The 18,116-nt window shown below is 41.0% G+C and overlaps 2 protein-coding genes across 6 annotated transcripts; one reads left to right on the forward strand and one right to left on the reverse strand.

Annotated features, from left to right (window-relative positions):
• Positions 1 to 1,184: 1,184 nt before the first annotated feature.
• On the forward strand, positions 1,185 to 4,281 carry mrpl28 (mitochondrial ribosomal protein L28). Of its 2 annotated transcripts, none has more exons than XM_044031351.1 (6): positions 1,185 to 1,313; positions 1,799 to 2,108; positions 2,871 to 3,023; positions 3,115 to 3,249; positions 3,388 to 3,474; positions 3,882 to 4,281. In XM_044031351.1, the coding sequence occupies exons 2-6, from the start codon at positions 1,824 to 1,826 to the stop codon at positions 3,975 to 3,977; spliced, it is 756 nt and encodes a 251-aa protein (XP_043887286.1). In that variant the 5' UTR covers positions 1,185 to 1,313; positions 1,799 to 1,823; the 3' UTR covers positions 3,978 to 4,281. The 2 variants fall into 2 exon arrangements, with proteins under 2 accessions (XP_043887286.1, XP_043887287.1); XM_044031352.1 differs by lacking the exon at positions 1,185 to 1,313 and adding an exon at positions 1,320 to 1,429.
• A 3,660-nt stretch (positions 4,282 to 7,941) lies between these two features.
• relb (v-rel avian reticuloendotheliosis viral oncogene homolog B) lies at positions 7,942 to 17,756 on the reverse strand. Of its 4 annotated transcripts, XM_044032938.1 has the most exons (11): positions 17,574 to 17,756; positions 16,885 to 16,905; positions 16,095 to 16,276; positions 13,065 to 13,388; positions 11,732 to 11,898; positions 11,425 to 11,516; positions 11,181 to 11,312; positions 10,972 to 11,076; positions 10,583 to 10,798; positions 10,394 to 10,465; positions 7,942 to 9,584 (listed from the first exon to the last, which is right to left on the reverse strand). In XM_044032938.1, the coding sequence occupies exons 1-11, from the start codon at positions 17,605 to 17,607 to the stop codon at positions 9,127 to 9,129; spliced, it is 1,803 nt and encodes a 600-aa protein (XP_043888873.1). In that variant the 5' UTR covers positions 17,608 to 17,756; the 3' UTR covers positions 7,942 to 9,126. The 4 variants fall into 4 exon arrangements, with proteins under 4 accessions (XP_043888873.1, XP_043888876.1, XP_043888877.1 ...); XM_044032941.1 differs by lacking the exons at positions 16,095 to 16,276; positions 16,885 to 16,905; positions 17,574 to 17,756 and adding exons at positions 14,241 to 14,282; positions 14,414 to 14,881; XM_044032942.1 differs by lacking the exons at positions 16,095 to 16,276; positions 16,885 to 16,905; positions 17,574 to 17,756 and adding an exon at positions 14,414 to 14,881.
• Between the last annotated feature and the right edge of the window lie 360 nt (positions 17,757 to 18,116).

Genomic DNA, 18,116 nt, shown 5'->3' on the forward strand with positions numbered 1-18,116 from the left:
TTGCCTCCTCTTAGGTTCTGGTCTGTTTGGGTGCTCCTCCTCATCATCTTCATCATCATCCTCCTCTTCACCCACTGCTGATCTTGGCCCTGGTCTGTCCTCAGGGATGGAGGCCTGACAGGCAGAGCAATGGGGTGCTTCTGTCCCAGAACCTCATCCATGAGGATATACCAGGGCCAAGTTGCAGCAGTGGGCTTCCCACCCACTCCTTCCCCTGACCCTGGACAGTTGCAATCCTGAAAGGGAGGATTCAATCATTAAAGACTTATCAAACTAATATATACATACTACATACTGTATACGTACTTTATATTTCCTTTTTAAGTTGTTCCATTTTTTTTGGGCCTGCAAGGGAGTAACATTTTCCTGCAGGTCCATTCTTTCCAAAATAGTACTATTCAGAGAAAAAAGACATCAGGGGAAGATGTATTAGTAGTTTTAGTACAGGGGCAGAGTACGCAGAGTGTGTAGGGCCCCAAGTACAAAACATATCGATATTCTATTACCACATACATATATATTTTAATATGTATATGTATGTTAAATGTGAATTTTAAAATAAATAGCAAAGGTTTGAATGAAACTATGTTGCTGCAATTTAGTATTGCACACTATCCAGTAATACAGTTCTGCATAGTATACAGTATAGTTTAGGGGAAATATTTTGTTTAGGACAATAAGACACTTTAAGGTAGTTTTTGTGTGTGAAAAATGGTCTGGTGTGTGTGTTTGTTTAGACTATGTTACTTCCTTTTATACCTTATTGATGTGCATAATTTTAAGAAAGCTCACAAGCGGCGGTCAGTGTTGTGACTTGTGCTTAATCAGTAGCGGCACGACGTTTTGTCATGCTTACATTTCAAAACGAACTCCCAGCCGCAACACGTCCCTCTCCCTCTGCCATCTTGTTTGTATTTGACGCTGGCGCGCAAATAATTGTTATGTCGGCCGCGAAAGATCCACCAGATCTGTCCCTCCCAACCAAGCTAACGTTGGCCAACTACGAAGGAGTCGCGGTAGACCGTAGGAGACAGCCCAAGTCGCTGCGCTGACGCATTTTGACGACGGCTACAGGGTTTTAGATTTACATCCGGTTTGCCCGGAAGTACACATATATATTATGAAAATAAAGTAAGCCAATCAATGTGACTCTTTTTGAGGTTCGACCAAACAGCTCCCTCCCTCGCCGATGTAGGCGGTACCATCAGTGTGGACTGTAGGATTCGCCCGTGTTGTCCTTGCCTCATTTAGCGGTGTCGTGAATTAAAAAATTATTTTCCATTTGGCGTAGGGCGCTGTTTTCTCATCGCCCGGTAAGATGGACATTTGAACTTATTGTCGATCTTTTATCGAACCCACAGAGAACAAATAAAACGACTTATATCTATGTTGTTGACGTGTGCCAGCTAGCCTCGTGCTAACGAGAAAGGTAAAGAAAGAGACTTGTGGGTGTTTATTATAAGCAATTACTTATAATTAAGTAAGTTTATAAGTACTGCTTATGAACGCATCTAATATTACTGTTACTGTCTGTTAGTAAGTCATGTTTTACTTGTTTGTCCACACGTGACGTGTGTACATTGGAGGTGTCGCGACTATTTCAAAATATTAGAGATTCACGATATAAACACAATGCCCCTAAAACACACTTAACAATCACTTAACATTTCACTTACGTTTTGGCAATGAATTTGTATGACTGTCCCTGTTTATCTGTGCTTTGCCTATATTTGTACAGAACCCAACAACCACTAATGATGTTGATAATGTTTCATCTTCTTCCTATTGTGTCTTTCAGGTTTGACTTAAAAAGACACTTAGTGATGCCTCTTCATAAATTCCCTCCCAAAATCTGGGACGCCCTGAAACTGAAGCAAGGTATTTATGCTCGCCTCCCTAAACATTACCTGAAGTCTCTGGAGCCAAAAGAGCCCCCCGCTGTCCACTGGAGACCCCTGGGAGTGAAGTACAGAGCCAACCCAAAGACCGGTCTGAAAGAACGGGTGCAGGATGTGCCAGTCCCTATCTTCTACCCTCCACAATCGCAGGATGGCTTGTGGGGTGGCGAAGGCTGGATAAGTGGTTTCAGATATGCCAACAATGACAAAGTGAGTCTTTCTTTTGTCATACATGTTAATATCTTTATGTATTGTACTTTCTTGGAAATGCCTTTTTATTATGTATTATCTTTACTGTCTTTGCTGCTGTGACCCCACTGCGGGACTAATCAGACATCCTATTCCTGTTGTGTTGTATAAGACATTTTTTCCAATTAGCTTACCTTTACCCAAGAAACTAGTCGGATGTTTTATCACAATTGAAAATTGTTAGTTGCAACCTCGATTTGAAAGCTGCATTGTGTTGGTATGATAATATTATTCTGCTTGTATTTTGTCTTCGTGAACAGAAACGACGTGACATTATTTTTATGGTTTTTTTGGTCTCTGCTCTGTCTGTATTATTGAGATAAAACAAATCCATGTGTGCAGCTTAGGAATGTCAACAAGCGACATTAGATCTATACACCGCTACATTGAGAAACACAGAGAGAGTTGTGTGAAGCTGTGATCAGTAGTAGGTTATACTTCATAATATCAAGGATCACAATTGAAAGGAGAAGAAAAATCTTGTATTTCCTGTCCTCTATACGATTATGATTATGTACTGTCCATAAGGTTGGTCTTCCACCACTCTTCATGTTAAATGCTGTGTCAACAGAAATACGTAAAATGTTGCCTGTGTAATTCTGTCTAATTCAGATTCATGTTGACACAATTCCACCTTTAAATGATGTAGTTAATATTTCATAGTAATAACTTTAGTTATGTGTACATGAGTACCTACCTAGACTGAATAGTCTCTCTCTGTAGATGTCCAATCGTCTAAAAAAGACTTGGAGACCACAGCTCTTCAAAAGGGAGTTGTACAGCGAAATCCTCGATCACAAGTTCACCATCACCGTCACAGCCCGCACTCTGGATCTCATCGATGCAGCCTACGGCTTTGACTTTTATATTCTAAAAGTAAGACAGCACTGCCACTACCTGTTAGTTTCCAAAAAAAAAAACATTTTGCATATAGTTTGATGTTACTGTAATGTCCCCTTCCTTTTAGTCACCAAAGGAAGTCCTGAACTCCAAGCTGGGAATGGACCTGAAGAGGGCCATGTTGCTTCGGCTAGTACGCAGAAACACAGAACTCTACCCCAGCGATGCTGTCAAAAGACAGAAGGTTTATGACAAATACAAGGTCAGTCCATCGATTGATCCTAGATGTGTTGAATGCTTACCCCCTCAATCGTGTTGGTTAATCTTGGTGTTTTCCCAGTTATAGCTCAAGAGATAGAGCTGTGATTTTTAAAACAAATTAATATTTTTGTCCGAGCAGCAGTTTGAGATTCCAGAGGAGGAAGCAGAGTGGGTGGGTCTGAGTCTGGAGGAGGCTGTTGAGAAGCAGAAGCAACTGGAGCACAAGGTAACCAAGTCTCCAAACACACTCAATCCAATGTCCACATCTTAAGTCGTGCTCCTCCTGTGTGACATTTGAGAACATATCTAATATTTTCACTGAGTAGGGTGGTCAGTTCAGATCAGATATACTTCATCATCTAAGATAAGAACAGAAAGAACAGCAAGTTAGCCAGGTAAGTGAAGCTTTTTAATAGCTGCAGGAATAAAAGAAGCTCTGGCACGCCTTCTTTTTGCTTTAGTTATTCTAGAACCTCGGCCAAAGAGGTGGAGACTAAAATCCTTGGAGACAAAAGCAGGTGGTCAGGTCAAGTATTTGTTGAGCATTAATGGTAACTTGATGTCTAATGAAGCTCAACAAATACAAATAGCACTGTGTTCTGAATCCATTTCATTCTGACTTTTGTCCTCTAGGAACCTGAGCCGCTTTTTAAGGTCTGTGTGGAGGAACTGGTGGAGGAGCTGCTTGTCCAAAAACTGTCAGAGCCACACATCACAGAGAAGAAATGATGACCTGGGACAGATGCAGCTTATCGTACTGAGAAATGAAGCAGGTTCTGTCAAGCTTCTCTAGAAGGTTGTGGGACTTTGAGTCACCAACGTTTGCAGGAGATCCTCCTGCACTTTTCCACAAAAAGGACACGGTGATGTTGGAATAATGCGTATTTATTTTTTAAGTCTCTCTTTTGTCAAGACCAGTGCTTGAGACTTTTGGAAATAAAGGAACAAGCTTGAATCAGTGTCTACTTCCCAGCATCTGACCAGAAGACGCTTATGTGAATAAATAAAGTCCCTATTTTATTGCTCATGTTAACCTGTTCTCCTTTTATTGAAAACGGTTCACATTTTTCACCAATTGTCTCCATGATATAATTTAAGCAAAAATAAGTGACATTTTGCGTAATTACACTCTTTAATGAGTTCTATGGGAAGGTTTTGACTGATTATTTTTCACCTTTTCAGGAATGCATCAGAGATTGATTCCTGTGATATCCACTAGATGGAGCCAAGATGCAGCCATAAAAAGTCACACCTGTTTTACAGTTAAAAAGATCTTTGTGACATTAGTTTTTTATGGTGTTCATGTCAATGAATGTGGGAGGGATGAAGTTTGAGGTTGAAAAGAAGCAGTTTCTCGCCATGTTTCAATTTCAGCACTGCTCGTCTGATCTGCATCAGTTGTATTGGTGTTCAGTTGCTGCGGTTAGAGCATGCTATTATAGTAAAATGGGAAGTCCTTACAGAGCTGGGGACTCCCGTGGGTGTTGTAATTTGCAAGAGAAAAACAAATCTGGCACCTGTAAATTGAAAGATTGAATCTGTGTATGGATACAATCATAGTCTGGAATTACCCTTTCATATTGTGCACATGTTCAATATCAATTTTTTTTTTTTTTTTAAAAGCCTCTAATGTTACTAATGTGTTAGTTGTTTCTCCTTATTTGACAAACAGGTTATTGAGGAACATCTGACTTAACTGTTGAGATAAACTATGTGATGATATTGAATTTTTACAAGCAAAATGAAGGAGAAGCTTCATTTGTCAGGTATTTACATGTCATTTGAAAAATCAAAAACAGCATGGCACCAGTGTCATTTACTGAATTTCCTGGGGAACTGATGTGATCATCTAAGAGAGTGGGTGTGACTAGTGAACCAGTTTTTCTGGTGAGCCTGAGAGATTTCATTAATATTTTTAGGGCAATAGTTAGAACACTGTTAAGGTTAAAGATCTTGCAAGCTCTGCGGTTCAGCATTTCTGTTATCACCATTTCTGCATTACATCCGTTTCACCACACATGAGTCACCCCGCGAGCTCAGTATTCCCCAGAGTCTCCGTGAACCAACAGACACCTGCATAAATCACAAAACTGAAAGTTTGCACCAGACTGCTGCAGGATCATCTCTACAGCTGGCTTAGTTCTTACTACTGTCAATGTTGTATATTTATAATGTTGTACGTTCATTTAGTATGACACAAATATCTTGACTTAATCAGCAACGACTTTAAGAATTAAAGGTTTTAACTGTAGATACATATTGAGGACTCCTCCACTCAGGCCTCCCTTTCCCAAGTGCATCAAGGAACTGTACCAGAAATGATGACATTCACCTTCTTTTGTGTAGTAAGCTTCAAAATACACACTGGTTTGATAGTTCAGGCTACAGTAGAAACATGGCGTTGCAGGACGGCAGCCCGTGTAAAGCAAGCTCCTTGTGTAAATGACTTATTCTAAAAATACCAAACACCTGACAATCTTTATGTTTTATAGCTATTTATTATATGCTTATAAAAACATACAATATATTCCAATGCTTCTCAAACGTGTTATATCAAGTACCACCTGAGAAAATACAGTGGTGTAAATAGGTCGCGCAAAGTCGACTACAGACTTTTCACAGGTCATTTTCACAAAGATAATTTGCTCTCTGACACTGGTATAGTGAAATTAGATAAAAATGAAGCGAGAGATAAGGTGACTCTAATTATTATTATTTTTTGTTTTGTTTATTGTTTAATTTTCTACGCACTCTGCTAAAAATTCCTCAGCACCACTCCGATCACATACCCTTGTGTATACGGTAGAACAGTATTTCTGGTTTTATTCCAAGTACCGAAAGAAAATTAGGGATGCTGCCTTACTAGATATTTTTAAAAGATGGCTTAAAACTTATCTTTTTACTCTAGCCTTCAACCAGCTCCTTTTTATTCCACCCTGTGTTGACTTTAACCTCTTGACTCTAGCCTTTTCCTAGTTTATTATACCCCGTGTTGTATTTTACTGCTTTATTTGCATCTTCTGTTTGATCTCAAAATTAAAACAGGGTTTTGACTTCCTTTTCATTCCACCCAGTGTTTTGTTTTATTGTTGTATTTGCTTTTATTGCTGCAATCCTTGTATGAAAGGTGCTATACAAATTGAGTTTATATGTTATTATCAGCAGCAGAAGCTCATGTACCACTGGTGGTATATACTCAGTTTCTTCCAATAAAGCCTCCTAAGTGTCACACACAGGACCTTACATAAATGTGTTTAATATGAAGTTACATCTTCTCATGAATGAAGATTCCTCCTTGTCTCTGTTTTATATTATTGTCAATAGGACACTAGTAAACTTTTGTGAAGCGTTAAGACACCTGCTGTCCCAGGTGCAGTGGCTGCTGGTACACATTTATTTTCATTAAAAAAACCTTAGTTCTTTATTTCACCTCCAGACTATTCAAACTCTCGTCCAGTGGGGAGTAGCACAAATTCACTGTGTATCATGTGTTGATAGTATGGACATGTCCAAACAAGTCTAACCAGCAGGGTATGGTACCATTTCACAGGAAATGGTGTGTGTGCGTGTGTGCGTCAAAGGCCTTGGAGATGAGCCCAGTGTGGATTTTCCCAGTGATTGTAAATCATCTGTTTTCAGGTCAAGTCAACAGTGAAGGTCAGAGCCAGAAATCTAACACCTGCGATATTCAACACCGTCGCTAGCTGCACAGATGGAAGATTGAACATGACTAAAGGTACAAGCAACACTGACCAGCCTTCTATGTTCACCATAATGACTCTAAATTACATTTACATATATTCACACTAAAATACTAATATACTCACCAGCCACTTTATTAGGTACACATGGTGTGTAATAAACAGGCAGAAGTTGCACCTGCTGTGGTCCATCTGCTTCAGTTGGAGACGGTCTTCTGCAAACCTTTGTGTAAGTGTAAAAAAAAAAGGGTTATTAGACTTACTGTTGCCTCTCTATCATTTCAAATCAGTCTGGACATTCTCCTCTGACCTATAGCATCAACAACACTTTCTCTTTTTTGGACCATTCTCTGTAAACTCTGTGGTTCTTCTAATTAATTCCAGCAGGCTGTATACTGAGAGGTGTAATTCTTGCCTTCACAGTTAGAAAATCTTAATCACAGTTCCAAAGTTGAGTCAGTTAAGTTCCTCAGTGGATGCCAACAATAATGCCACGATTAAAGTAACTTGAATCACCTTTCTTCACGTGGCAACGTGGAAGCTATTTGAAAACAAATCTTAAAAAATGGATTTTAAAAAAAAAAAATGTTGTGTTTATTGGGATTTAAACTGCTGTGGTAATGTGGACGGCAGGTGTATAAAAAAGGCCAATTTTTTTTTTTAAATTAGCCCTTACAGATGACTGGGTGATTAAAAAAAGAAAAGAAAAGCTCAGAAGAAAAGGAGAAATTCTATTTTTTTCCAGTGTGAGTCACTATAAATTGTGACATGGCGGACTTAACAGTGCAAGGTTCCCAAAAACCAAGCACACCATGAGTAAAAAGTTGACTAGAAGAATGAAACCACCTACCACACGATGTTGTTGCCAACAGTCATTGTTTTTATAAGTGAGCTTGCAGGTTAGGAATGTGTGTAGGCAGGCAGATAAAGGAAGGTCACGTTCAAAATCTTCTTAATCCCTCTTGTTTTGAAAATAATCATTACAAAAGCAGTGACACGTTAAGATTTTAATCACTCTTTTCTTGTTTTTCATATTTACACTTCAGTGCCCCAGCAAGGGGGCGACGTTTGACAAGTGACATGGTGCAAGTAGAAATTCATAATAGCACAAAATTGAAGCTGGAGAACAAAAGAAACCAACACAGAGAAAGCACTGAAAACAGTGACTGATGAAGCACAAGGATATTATTAAACAAGTATTTGAGACTTTTTTACTACTACTACTGAGTTCTTCTAGTATCCAGTAAACAAAACAGCTCTCATGCAAACATGACATGACAGGAATTGGTCTCATTTACTGAAGGGGTTCTATGTTGGGTCAAGGAGAATCACCTTTTTCTGACCTTAAGAATCAAAATGAAAGGTAGCAGCACTTGCAGAGAAATATACAGTTCGCCTGTTTGTAATCAATGAAGCCTTGACCAGCGAGGCTTTCAGGCAACAATAAAGGCAGAGGGAGGAGAGGGCAAAGGAGAGCAAGGAGAAAACCTAATTACTTTACAAACACATTACAGAGTTCAAGCAGTATCATGATCATATTTTCTAGCTCATGATAAAGAAGCGGTTAAAGAAATAGGTTGGCATCATGAGAAGTGTACGTCCTCTTTCTTGCAGCGAGTTCATATTTTATAAAGAGCTTTAGATGCACTACTGAAGACTAGGGCTACATCCGAACTCCTGTGTTTTCCTTTGAAAATTAAGAAGTAATCTGCGTTCATACTAACACACCTGAAAATAAACAGATTGGTCCCAGTGTAAACAGGAAGCTGGTTCTCTCCTTTTTAAAGGATGACTTAAGATTCAAGTAAGAGTTCAGAGTTGTTCATTCCCAGATAGTGGAGTTGTGGCGGATGAGAACCAGTCAGTGAGCAAATGCGTGTAACTGACATGATCTCTTTTCTGCCCGACCTGACAAAGGTTTTCAAACTCAACAGCAGCATTTTTAAAATGTTCGGTTTACTGCAATTTAAACTGCTTTGGTAATGTGGACGGCAGGTGTATCTGGATGCATTTTTGAATGAAAACTGAGTCTTGTGGATGTCGTCTAGCTGTTGATAATTGTGAACTCTAATTCTTGACAGAAGGGAGAATAAGCACATTTTCCCAAACTGTCAAGCTATTCCTGTAAAGTAAGAAGAGTACTTTAACAATGCGGTGTAGTCCTGACTTTCACACCCTCATAGCGCCTCTTCCTTCACATGAACCACAGTAGACAGGTTTTCCTGTTGCTCTGACTTCAGATTCTGGTTCTCATTGACGAGCATGTTGAACTGCAAGTCGCTGTACTGGGTAAAGTCCTGAGCGCAGGAGCCAAAGTTCTGGTGAAAGTTTGTGTCCATGCTGGTTAATGTTGAGTTTCCGTTGGACTCCTCGTCAAATTCACAGGGCATGTCAATGGTGGACTCGAAAAGCATATCCAATAATGGTATTTCTAGCAACTGGTTAATGATGGTCATCTCGTCGTGTGTGTGGTTGTTTGGGTCCTGGGGCATGTTGTAACAAGTGTCCGCCAAAGCGGCAGAGTTGGCAGGCTGGGCAACACAAAGCCTCTTGTCAGAAGACATCACATTGAGAGGCTGCAGGAACGGGAAGGGCTGTTCTGCTGCAGGTGCACACTCTGCTGTGTGAGGCGAAACTGATCGTGTTACAGAGAAAATACAACCATGAAAGGTCAGGTAATGGGTAGAGAACAGTGCTGAATTATTTTTGGATGAAAATATCAAAAGGACCAGTGTGTAGGATTTAGTGGCATCTAAGGCTGACGTTGTATGACAAATGATCCTCCATGGAAGAGGAAGGTAACAAACAAATAATAGTTAATATTAAACATAATGTATTGATAAAGGCATTTTATTTTATAAATTTTACATTTCTACTTCTACCACTACTGCTACTACTACTCGGTCTATTGTATTGTTTACGACATGCATCTTTTAAATTTGCATAGACGATCAATCAATCAACAATCAAATGTTCAGCCTAGAGTAGAGAATGTCAAACTTAGTTAAGGACATCGGATTCTTCCTGGAAGATCCCAGAGGTGTCAGTAGGAACAATTACTTGATTAATCAATTACTAAATCAATTACCATTTCAAAATCAAAATAACCATTTTGATAATCGATTCTAAATCTAATTTCCGGATTTTTGTTAGCTTCTTAAATGTGAACATATTCTTGTTTTGTTTTTTTGCTCCATAAAACTAAGAAATTGAAACTGAATCATTTTAGTTTGTGGACAAAACAAGACATTTGAGGACATCATCATTTCCAGGTTGGGGAAACACTGATCAACATCATTTTCTGACATTTTATGGACCAATTACTTGATTAATCGAGAAAATAATCTTTGGCTGACACTGTTGACCCACTAAATTCTCCTACACACCAGAAAAAAGAAAAAAAAAGAAAAGAGAAAGAAATAGAGGACAATGTCCAAGTCTCACCTGTTAAACAAGGCTTCTCCCTGAAACCGATGTCTGACTTGATTCTAATTTTCCGCCTCACCTCATATGGATCTGAAATGGGAAACAGTTTGGAAATATTTACAAAACAAATGATCAAACAGGAGTAAAAGGTTGTAAAATAAACTCAAAGAGCAACAATTCAGCATCATACACACGGTCACTACTGACCTGGGTTGTGAGGCAGGTATGTGAAGGTAACCGATTCGCTCTCCATCTGGTCCGAAACGCGACGCAGCGAGACGCTGACGTCAATCTCCTCTCCGATGTTCTGGTCCTGGTAGGGCGGAGTCTTAAACACGATGGCAATCTGTCGATGTACGTCTGTCTGGGCGAACTCACCGTTCGCCTTCCACGACCCCCGTCGGAATATGATCTCGATGTCATCTGTGGATCAGTGGACAGGTGGCGGGCCGTGTTAATCAGGAGGAAACTGCCTGACAATAATCACCAGAGCTGCCAGGAGAATGTACAGTTCCAGTACTCTGCCTGGCCTACTGCAGAATATGTAACAAACAATCAGGCAAGCTTGTTAAATTAAATGAAAGTTTCCCTCTCACCTTTCTGCACTTTGTCACACAACATGTAGATCTCAGTCTTGCCGATGCAGGAACCTCTGTATTGGTTCAAACAGGTGATCTTCAGCTGTGACGTAGTTGTAGCCTCTGTGAAATAAAAAAATAAAAAAATAAATGAGACTACATTGTAGATCCATGGGTTACAGTGTGGACAAGAGTCACAGATGTTTGTGTGTTTGGCAGCGTCTCACTCTTGTCATAAATTGTAGAGGACACCACTGGGCTGAGACTGTCCTTTCTGCTGTCCTCCCACTCAAGTTCACACTGGAAACACAGACGCACCGCGTTCATGTCCAGATCCTCTATGCCCTTTGTGTGACCGGCTGCGGGACAAAGACATGCACATTCTCGGTGAATTTCAACGCAGAAGGAACTGTGTGAATAGAAAGAGGAGGCAGGAGAGTGTGTGCATACGTCTGTGTGTGTCCCACTCACTTTGAAAGGGGTCGATATTTTGGCTTCTTCTTTTCTGAAGTGAAAGGTCAAGCTCTTTCCTCCTCACACACTGGATGCCAAGGTTGGCAAAGCTGCAAGTTAAATTTAGCATAAAATTAAAAAGTTAAAAAGAAGTGTATTTGTCACAAATGGAAGAGATCTTTAGGAGTTAGCTGTAGGCAAACTGGACTTAGTAGTTCTTTAATTCCAGAAGTGAAGAAGCCTCTGAGATGAGAGGTGAAAAGTCTTCACCTTTACTCCTGAGGATGACTATGACAATAGAGATAAAAGTGAGATGGATGTGCACCTATGACGTCGGTTGCTGTTAGGGTTGATTGTGACCACACAGATTCCTGAACCCAACGGGCAGTCTTTACCCACAAGGCAATGGGGGTGAGGCCGGTGGGGAAGATCTTTGGTCACCAAGGAAACAGTGACTTTGACCCTCTTTAAGCCTTCAACGGGACCCTGGATCTGAAAGAGGGACAGAATAATAAATGATTCCAGAAAATCGTAACGATGATCATAAAAAAAGAATTAGGCCAGTGACTTTAACTTCAGCTTATTAAATGTTAATGTCAAAGTTAACAATATGTCATCTTCTGTCACATATGGCAGTGAAAAGCACATCTGCCTTTTTCCTTTTCAAAATAGTTCAAGTTTCCTTTCTTTTCTGTTATTTGTACCATTGTTTGTCTTTGTGCATATTAAATGTTCTTCCTTTTTGGCTCCCCTCCCCCGTCTGTTCCTCTGTGTTATCACTGACTCATTTGGAAAACATTTCTCCATTTTGTTCCCAATGTGATCCAAATGTGATCATCAGTATATGTGGCAGTTATTTTCTGAGAAATATTAATATTAATGAATATATTAAAACCAGGGCCACACGGTGCTGTAGTGGTTAGCACTCTCGCCTTGCAGCGAGAAGACCCGGGTTCGAGCCCTGGTTGGAACAAGGGCCTTTCTGCATGGAGTTTACATGTTCTCCCTGTGTGTGCGTGGGTTCTCTCCGGGTTCTCCGGCTTCCTCCCACAGTCCAAAAACATGCAATGTGGGGATTAGGTAAATTGGACACTCTAAATTGACCATAGGAGTGAGTGTGAGAGTGAATGGTTGTTTGTCTCTAGTTGTGTGTGGCCCTGCGATGGACTGGCGAACTGTCCAGGGTGTACCCCGCCTATTGCCAGATGTAGCTGTGATTGGCACAGCACCCCCGCGACCCTCTGGTGGAGGATAAAGCGGTTAGATGATGACTGATGACTGATATTAAAACCATTCAAGCCACAAAAATAACAACAACAATTATAATAATAATCAAGCCCAATTTAACTATATTTACAATTCTAAAATCTGCATTTTGAATTTACCAATTTGAATTCAAATGTGTCCACTAATTGAGCAATAGTGTTTTCATGAGGGGCTGTGTTTGTTGTGAGTATGCAGACGATGTATAAGCTGCCTGCCATTGACCACATTTGAGATGGGATTTGTGGGGACTTTCTATTTGCCTCCATCAACCCACATCTTTCCAGCTCCACCCATTCACACCATCTGCATGGTGGTTTATGTGCACTCAGTAAACAAACTGTGTGGTAACTGTGGGCAAACACTAAGACACATCAATGTAATGCTGGTTGTACCTCAATTGTAGGCTGAGTCTTGTTAGTCTCAGTGCTGGACACTCCCAGGATGCTGCCAGCGGAGCGTCCTTCACATTCGTACCGAAACCTCATGCCTCTGTCCTTGGGCTCCTCCACTACCACCAGCCTGGGCTTCTCCAGAACCCGCTCCAGCATACTGGTGTCACCCCGGTTTTTAGATGAAACCCCACCCCTGTGGTGCGGCAAACGCAAACCATGACCAGGGCGAGATGAACTGGCAGGAGAGGTAGCAGCTCTGGAAGGAGGAGCTGACGCCATCTCTTTGGAATCACTCAGCTGCTGCAAGGACTGAGGGAAGGTTGGCTGTGGAAACAAAAACGCAACTTAATCACAAGCGCATTGAAGTTTGAAAACGCGTCATGCAAAGAACACCTGTCCAAGATGGCTGCATAAACAATGGACAGATGGCTGCATAAACAACAGACACCTGTCCAAGATGGCTGCATAAACAACAGACACCTGTCCAACATGGCTGCATTAACAACAGACACCTGTCCAAAATGGCTGCATAAACAACAGACACCTGTCCAACATGGCTGCATTAACAAGAGACACCTGTCCAAGATGCTGCATAAACAACAGACATCTTGCAAAAATGGCTGTATAATCAATTTAATTAATTTTGCCAGAAATATTAGATTCATCGGTTCAATTTAACAACAAACCACATGAAGACATGAAAGACACCTTACATTGACATCTCATAGACACAGAATAAAAAAAACAGAGAAAATGCAGCCCAAACAAAAGATTAAGTCGAGGTGAAATCATACAGGTTTTTCTATGGCTGATGCCAATTCTCTCTTTCTCTCTTTTTTACAAACAACATCATACAACTAACAATAACTGAAAAAGGTTGAGCCACAGGAATGTTTTTAAAGTAAAACCAAGCTGTTGAACTGACTCACTGCATATTTATCCTTCATACATGTGCTTTGTATCAGTAGAGTTAGGCATGTGCTCAATGACTTTCAGTTACACCACAGGCTATCAAGCTTTTCCACCCTCACATAGACTGTGTTCTTTCTCTGTGCTACATTCACTTTCGCTACTCTCCCAGTCATTGTTCGACCATGGGGGGCTTCTGGAGACCTTAAATTAAAAAGAAAAAGTATTAAAAATAAATGCGTCAAACAAAAAGATGAATGATCAAACCTGTAGGAAACAAAGAAGCGTGCAGAATTTCTCCTTTTCAGCCTGTGTAGAAGCCAAGAACTCATTAAACCAAGATCTGGATGATGCCTCTGCATGAGATCATGTTTCACAGTTTCCTGTCGAGCCACAAATGTACTGTACGTTACTGTGTTAGCGTAATAATACGGGCATACCTTACAACACTGAAGCGAAACAAAAGCCTGGCAAACAGAGCCAGCGTACAGGAAGAGAGGAATCGGCTAGACCTGACAAAAAAATCGACCAACTGCAGAAGCACTGTGGTTTGAAGAATGTAACCTTTAACCCCCAGTGGGTTTGGCTTGTAAACAGAAGGGGCGGAAAACTAAAATTAAGAGTCAAGTTACAGTTCTTCCAAGTCACCCTCACCACTCCCTCTCCTCCTCCTCTTCCAGCCTTTGCTCTCAGCCTCCTCCCACAGAAAAGCATGCTGAGGAGGAGTGACAGCCTCTATGCCACTTAAAAACAATATAATACATACACAGTAGACACATTTTAAATCCTCGTCATTGTATCCTTGCTAGACCAATGGTGAAGTTCATATTTTTATGGTGCCATGTCGTATTGCTTCATCTATTCTAGTCCTTTTTTGTGGTCCCCCTTAGTGTAAGTATAGGCGATAAAACACGCGATGTTGAATTCCCTGCACCTTATGACGACAGCATGCGCATTTCACCGTGAATGTTACCGCCCCACCAGTGAGTTTGTGTGCAAGCGAGGGAGGAAGAGCAGTATTATGTCAACGCGGAGGGACAAGTGTGCTGTGCGTGGCTGCACAGTGGAGCACAGTGTTTTACAGAGGATTTTTTATATGAAGCTAATGTGCTGGATAAAGTCAGCAAATGTGTGTTTGTGTGTTCGCACCTCTTCGCATCAGACTGTGGCCAGAGGTCGCTGTATTTAGTCAGAGACCGTATTTCACCGACGTACAAACACACAAATTTTTTAAGAAAAGGTCACATAGAGCTCATAACTGACCATTCTGACACGTCCTGATTAAAAATATTTGTTCAGTACGTTCAGTACGAGAATCAGGAGAAGAGCCTGGCAGCGTCATCAGCCCAAAGTGCAGGAAAACCGGTGAATCGCAGCTGTTTTTCTTCCTAGTCAGTGCTTGTTTCGGCCAATACTGCCCCAAACTTGCCACGTGACATTTTCAGTTTGGTCCACTTATGAAAGTGAACTAAACCAAATGAAGGTCAGTCAGTCAGTCATCATCTACCGCTTTATCCTCAACCAGAGGGTCGCGGGGGGTGCCGTGCCAATCTTAGCTACATCGGGCGATAGGCGGGGTACACCCTGGCCAGTCCACCGCAGGGCCACACAGATAGAGACAAACAACCAGTCACTCTCACACTCACTCCTATGGTCAATTTAGAGTGTCCAATTTACCTAATCCCCACATTGCATGTTTTTGGACTGTGGGAGGAAGCCGGAGAACCCGGAGAGAACCCACGCACACACGGGGAGAACATGCAAACTCCATGCAGAAAGGACCTTGTTCCAACCGGGGCTCGAACCCGGGTCTTCTCGCTGCAAGGCGAGAGTGCTAACCACTACACCACCGTGTGACCCCCAAATGAAGGTGTCAAATTTTTTTCACACCTTTTCAAATGCACCTTTACAATGTCTTTCAGTTGCAACTCTCCTTACCTTCCTTCACTCCCCCCACCCACATCTGAAAGAAACGCCTTCATGTTGGGTGTTACCAAGTGCCAACAGTCAGGAAACCACAAACTGTTTGAGGATAAAACCAGGCAACTGCACAAATGACAACTCTGACAGCATGCTGAAGAGCACACCCATCAGGATCAGAATGTTTCTGAAGCCACTCACCGGGTGTGCGGTGCCTCTCGCGACCAGCACTGGCTGTGAGAGCCTTGAGGAGCTCTGTCGGTGCATCCTGGGGAGCTGGCTGCACGGTGTCTGGGGGAGGAGGTCAGCAGGAGGGGGACAGGGCAAGGGCAGGGTGACAACTGACTGCTCACCCTCCTGTGTGATGATTTCCTCAATGAGATCTACAAAAAAAAACAACTGACTCATTACAGATCCGATTTGATGTTGTATATTCATATCTACAATTGCCTTAGGTCTGATTATGTCTGCCCTCTCATACAGCAGAGGTTAGACTGGGAGTACAATATTTTCACAATAGTTTGCAGTACTTCGTTTATGTGTCTAAAGTTTCACCTACCTCACATATAGCCCCTTTAATGAACAAAGTTTTAATAAGTTATCTTAATGTTTTTCTGTTTTCATGTTATACTCTACAGGTGAATACAATGACAACAACATTTTTCATTTATTTCTATTGCTCTTCTTTCCAGATATGTTAAAATATGGAAGAACTGCTGTGAAAATCAAAAATGGAAAGAACAATTTGAAAAAAAACCTCTCACTAACAAAAAAGGAGAAGTGTGCATATATGCCAGAGTATTTAATAATAACTTATCTTGTGTTCACTTGATGTGACACACGTTTTTAGTTTTTAGAGGCTTTGTGACAAACATCACAATAAAGAAGCAGCAGCAGAGAGTGAGTTTAACTCAGGTCACAGTGAAGGCTGACATCACTCTCTCACTCACGCTAACCCACACATAAAAGACATAAAAGAATCTAAACTCACCGAAGTCAGACGGCCCTCGCTCTGTGGGACAAACGGAACAGAAAGGAAACTATCAGTAAAAACAACAGAACACAACAGTGGTTATTGAGGAATAGCAGAGCAGAGCAGTGACAGTGTAAAAGCCTGTCAAGATGGGTGTTGGCTCATGTGCACTGACAGGTCACATGTCTGAGGATGATGTCAGCACTCCTTCACACACACACACACACACACGCAGAGTAATTTACAAAGTTTCCATCTGTTTGCAACCATAGAAAGAAAAATATCACCCATTTGTTCCACTGGTTGTCTCATACTGTATGTCAAAAACTGTCTGGACAGATTTTAGAATCTCAGGGTTTTGTACATAGTATCAGCCTTTACATGTTGTCTGTTACCATGTCAATTCAAAAGATAGACATTTACATTTATACTAATAATAACACTACATGTGTATTACATTTGACTGTAATTAATACTACATTCTGAGTTATATTAACTCGCAAATTCAACTATACAGCGAGTGACTCTCTCTCTATATACTTTTTATTTTACTTTACTACTTGTATTCATTTAATTGTAATTTATCTTATCTCACATGTGACGCTGTTACTAATCGTGTTACGTATATGTTAACTTTATACGTCATAGTGTGTAAATGATGTGTAGTGTTGTATAAAACAGAACAAATAAAGAATAACACGACCTACCAGTGGAAGTCGTGAAGATGTCCATGTCTCTCATAGCAGTTACCGTCTGTCCTCATTAAAACACCATGAAACTCTGACGTCGTTGTCCTTGGACCGGGTACACACTCGACTGACAACACGGTGAGCTCTAGGCGGTCATACCCAGTCGTGACGAGGCGTGCTAGCTCTGAATCGTTTGTCGCTTCGCTGTTAGCTGTGTTTCCGCGAGAGGGTTGTCTCTCATTGGCTGCTTCTGGACGTGGAAATCCCCTCAGTGCTACGTCATCACCAGGACGGGAAACCACCCACGAGGATTTGAGTGGAGCGCCAAACGCTCGTGTTTGTCTTGTTTAAATATTCAACACAAAACAAGTTTAACCTATTGAATAAAAACTACCTCCCCTTTGTGCAATATTATGAAAACAAACTGCGGACATCGACGTTTTAGTTTCGTTTTGACTGTTTTGTTAAATTGATTATTCCGTTCTGTTATTTCTTTTCCTCTGTATAATTGTGGTGTATGCTATGTTTTACTGCATATTTTCCTCATGTTTACATGTATAT

Source organism: Solea senegalensis, linkage group LG8 (genome assembly GCF_019176455.1).
Source record: "Solea senegalensis isolate Sse05_10M linkage group LG8, IFAPA_SoseM_1, whole genome shotgun sequence".
In the NCBI taxonomy this organism is placed as follows: Eukaryota; Metazoa; Chordata; class Actinopteri; order Pleuronectiformes; family Soleidae; genus Solea; species Solea senegalensis.

Bases quoted from the DNA above. Each gene is read 5' to 3' on its own strand.
- relb (XM_044032938.1), bottom strand. From the start codon at position 17,607: ATGAGAGACATGGACATCTTCACGACTTCCACTG. The intron at 11,517-11,731 runs GTGCACATCCAT...TTTAACTTGCAG, and splicing joins AACAGCAACCGACGTCATAG to CTTTGCCAACCTTGGCATCC. The intron at 10,466-10,582 runs GTCAGTAGTGAC...TTCCCATTTCAG, and splicing joins ATACCTGCCTCACAACCCAG to ATCCATATGAGGTGAGGCGG.
- mrpl28 (XM_044031351.1), top strand. From the start codon at position 1,824: ATGCCTCTTCATAAATTCCCTCCCAAAATCTGGGACGCCCTGAAACTG. The intron at 2,109-2,870 runs GTGAGTCTTTCT...CTCTCTCTGTAG, and splicing joins GATATGCCAACAATGACAAA to ATGTCCAATCGTCTAAAAAA. The intron at 3,250-3,387 runs GTCAGTCCATCG...TTGTCCGAGCAG, and splicing joins AGGTTTATGACAAATACAAG to CAGTTTGAGATTCCAGAGGA.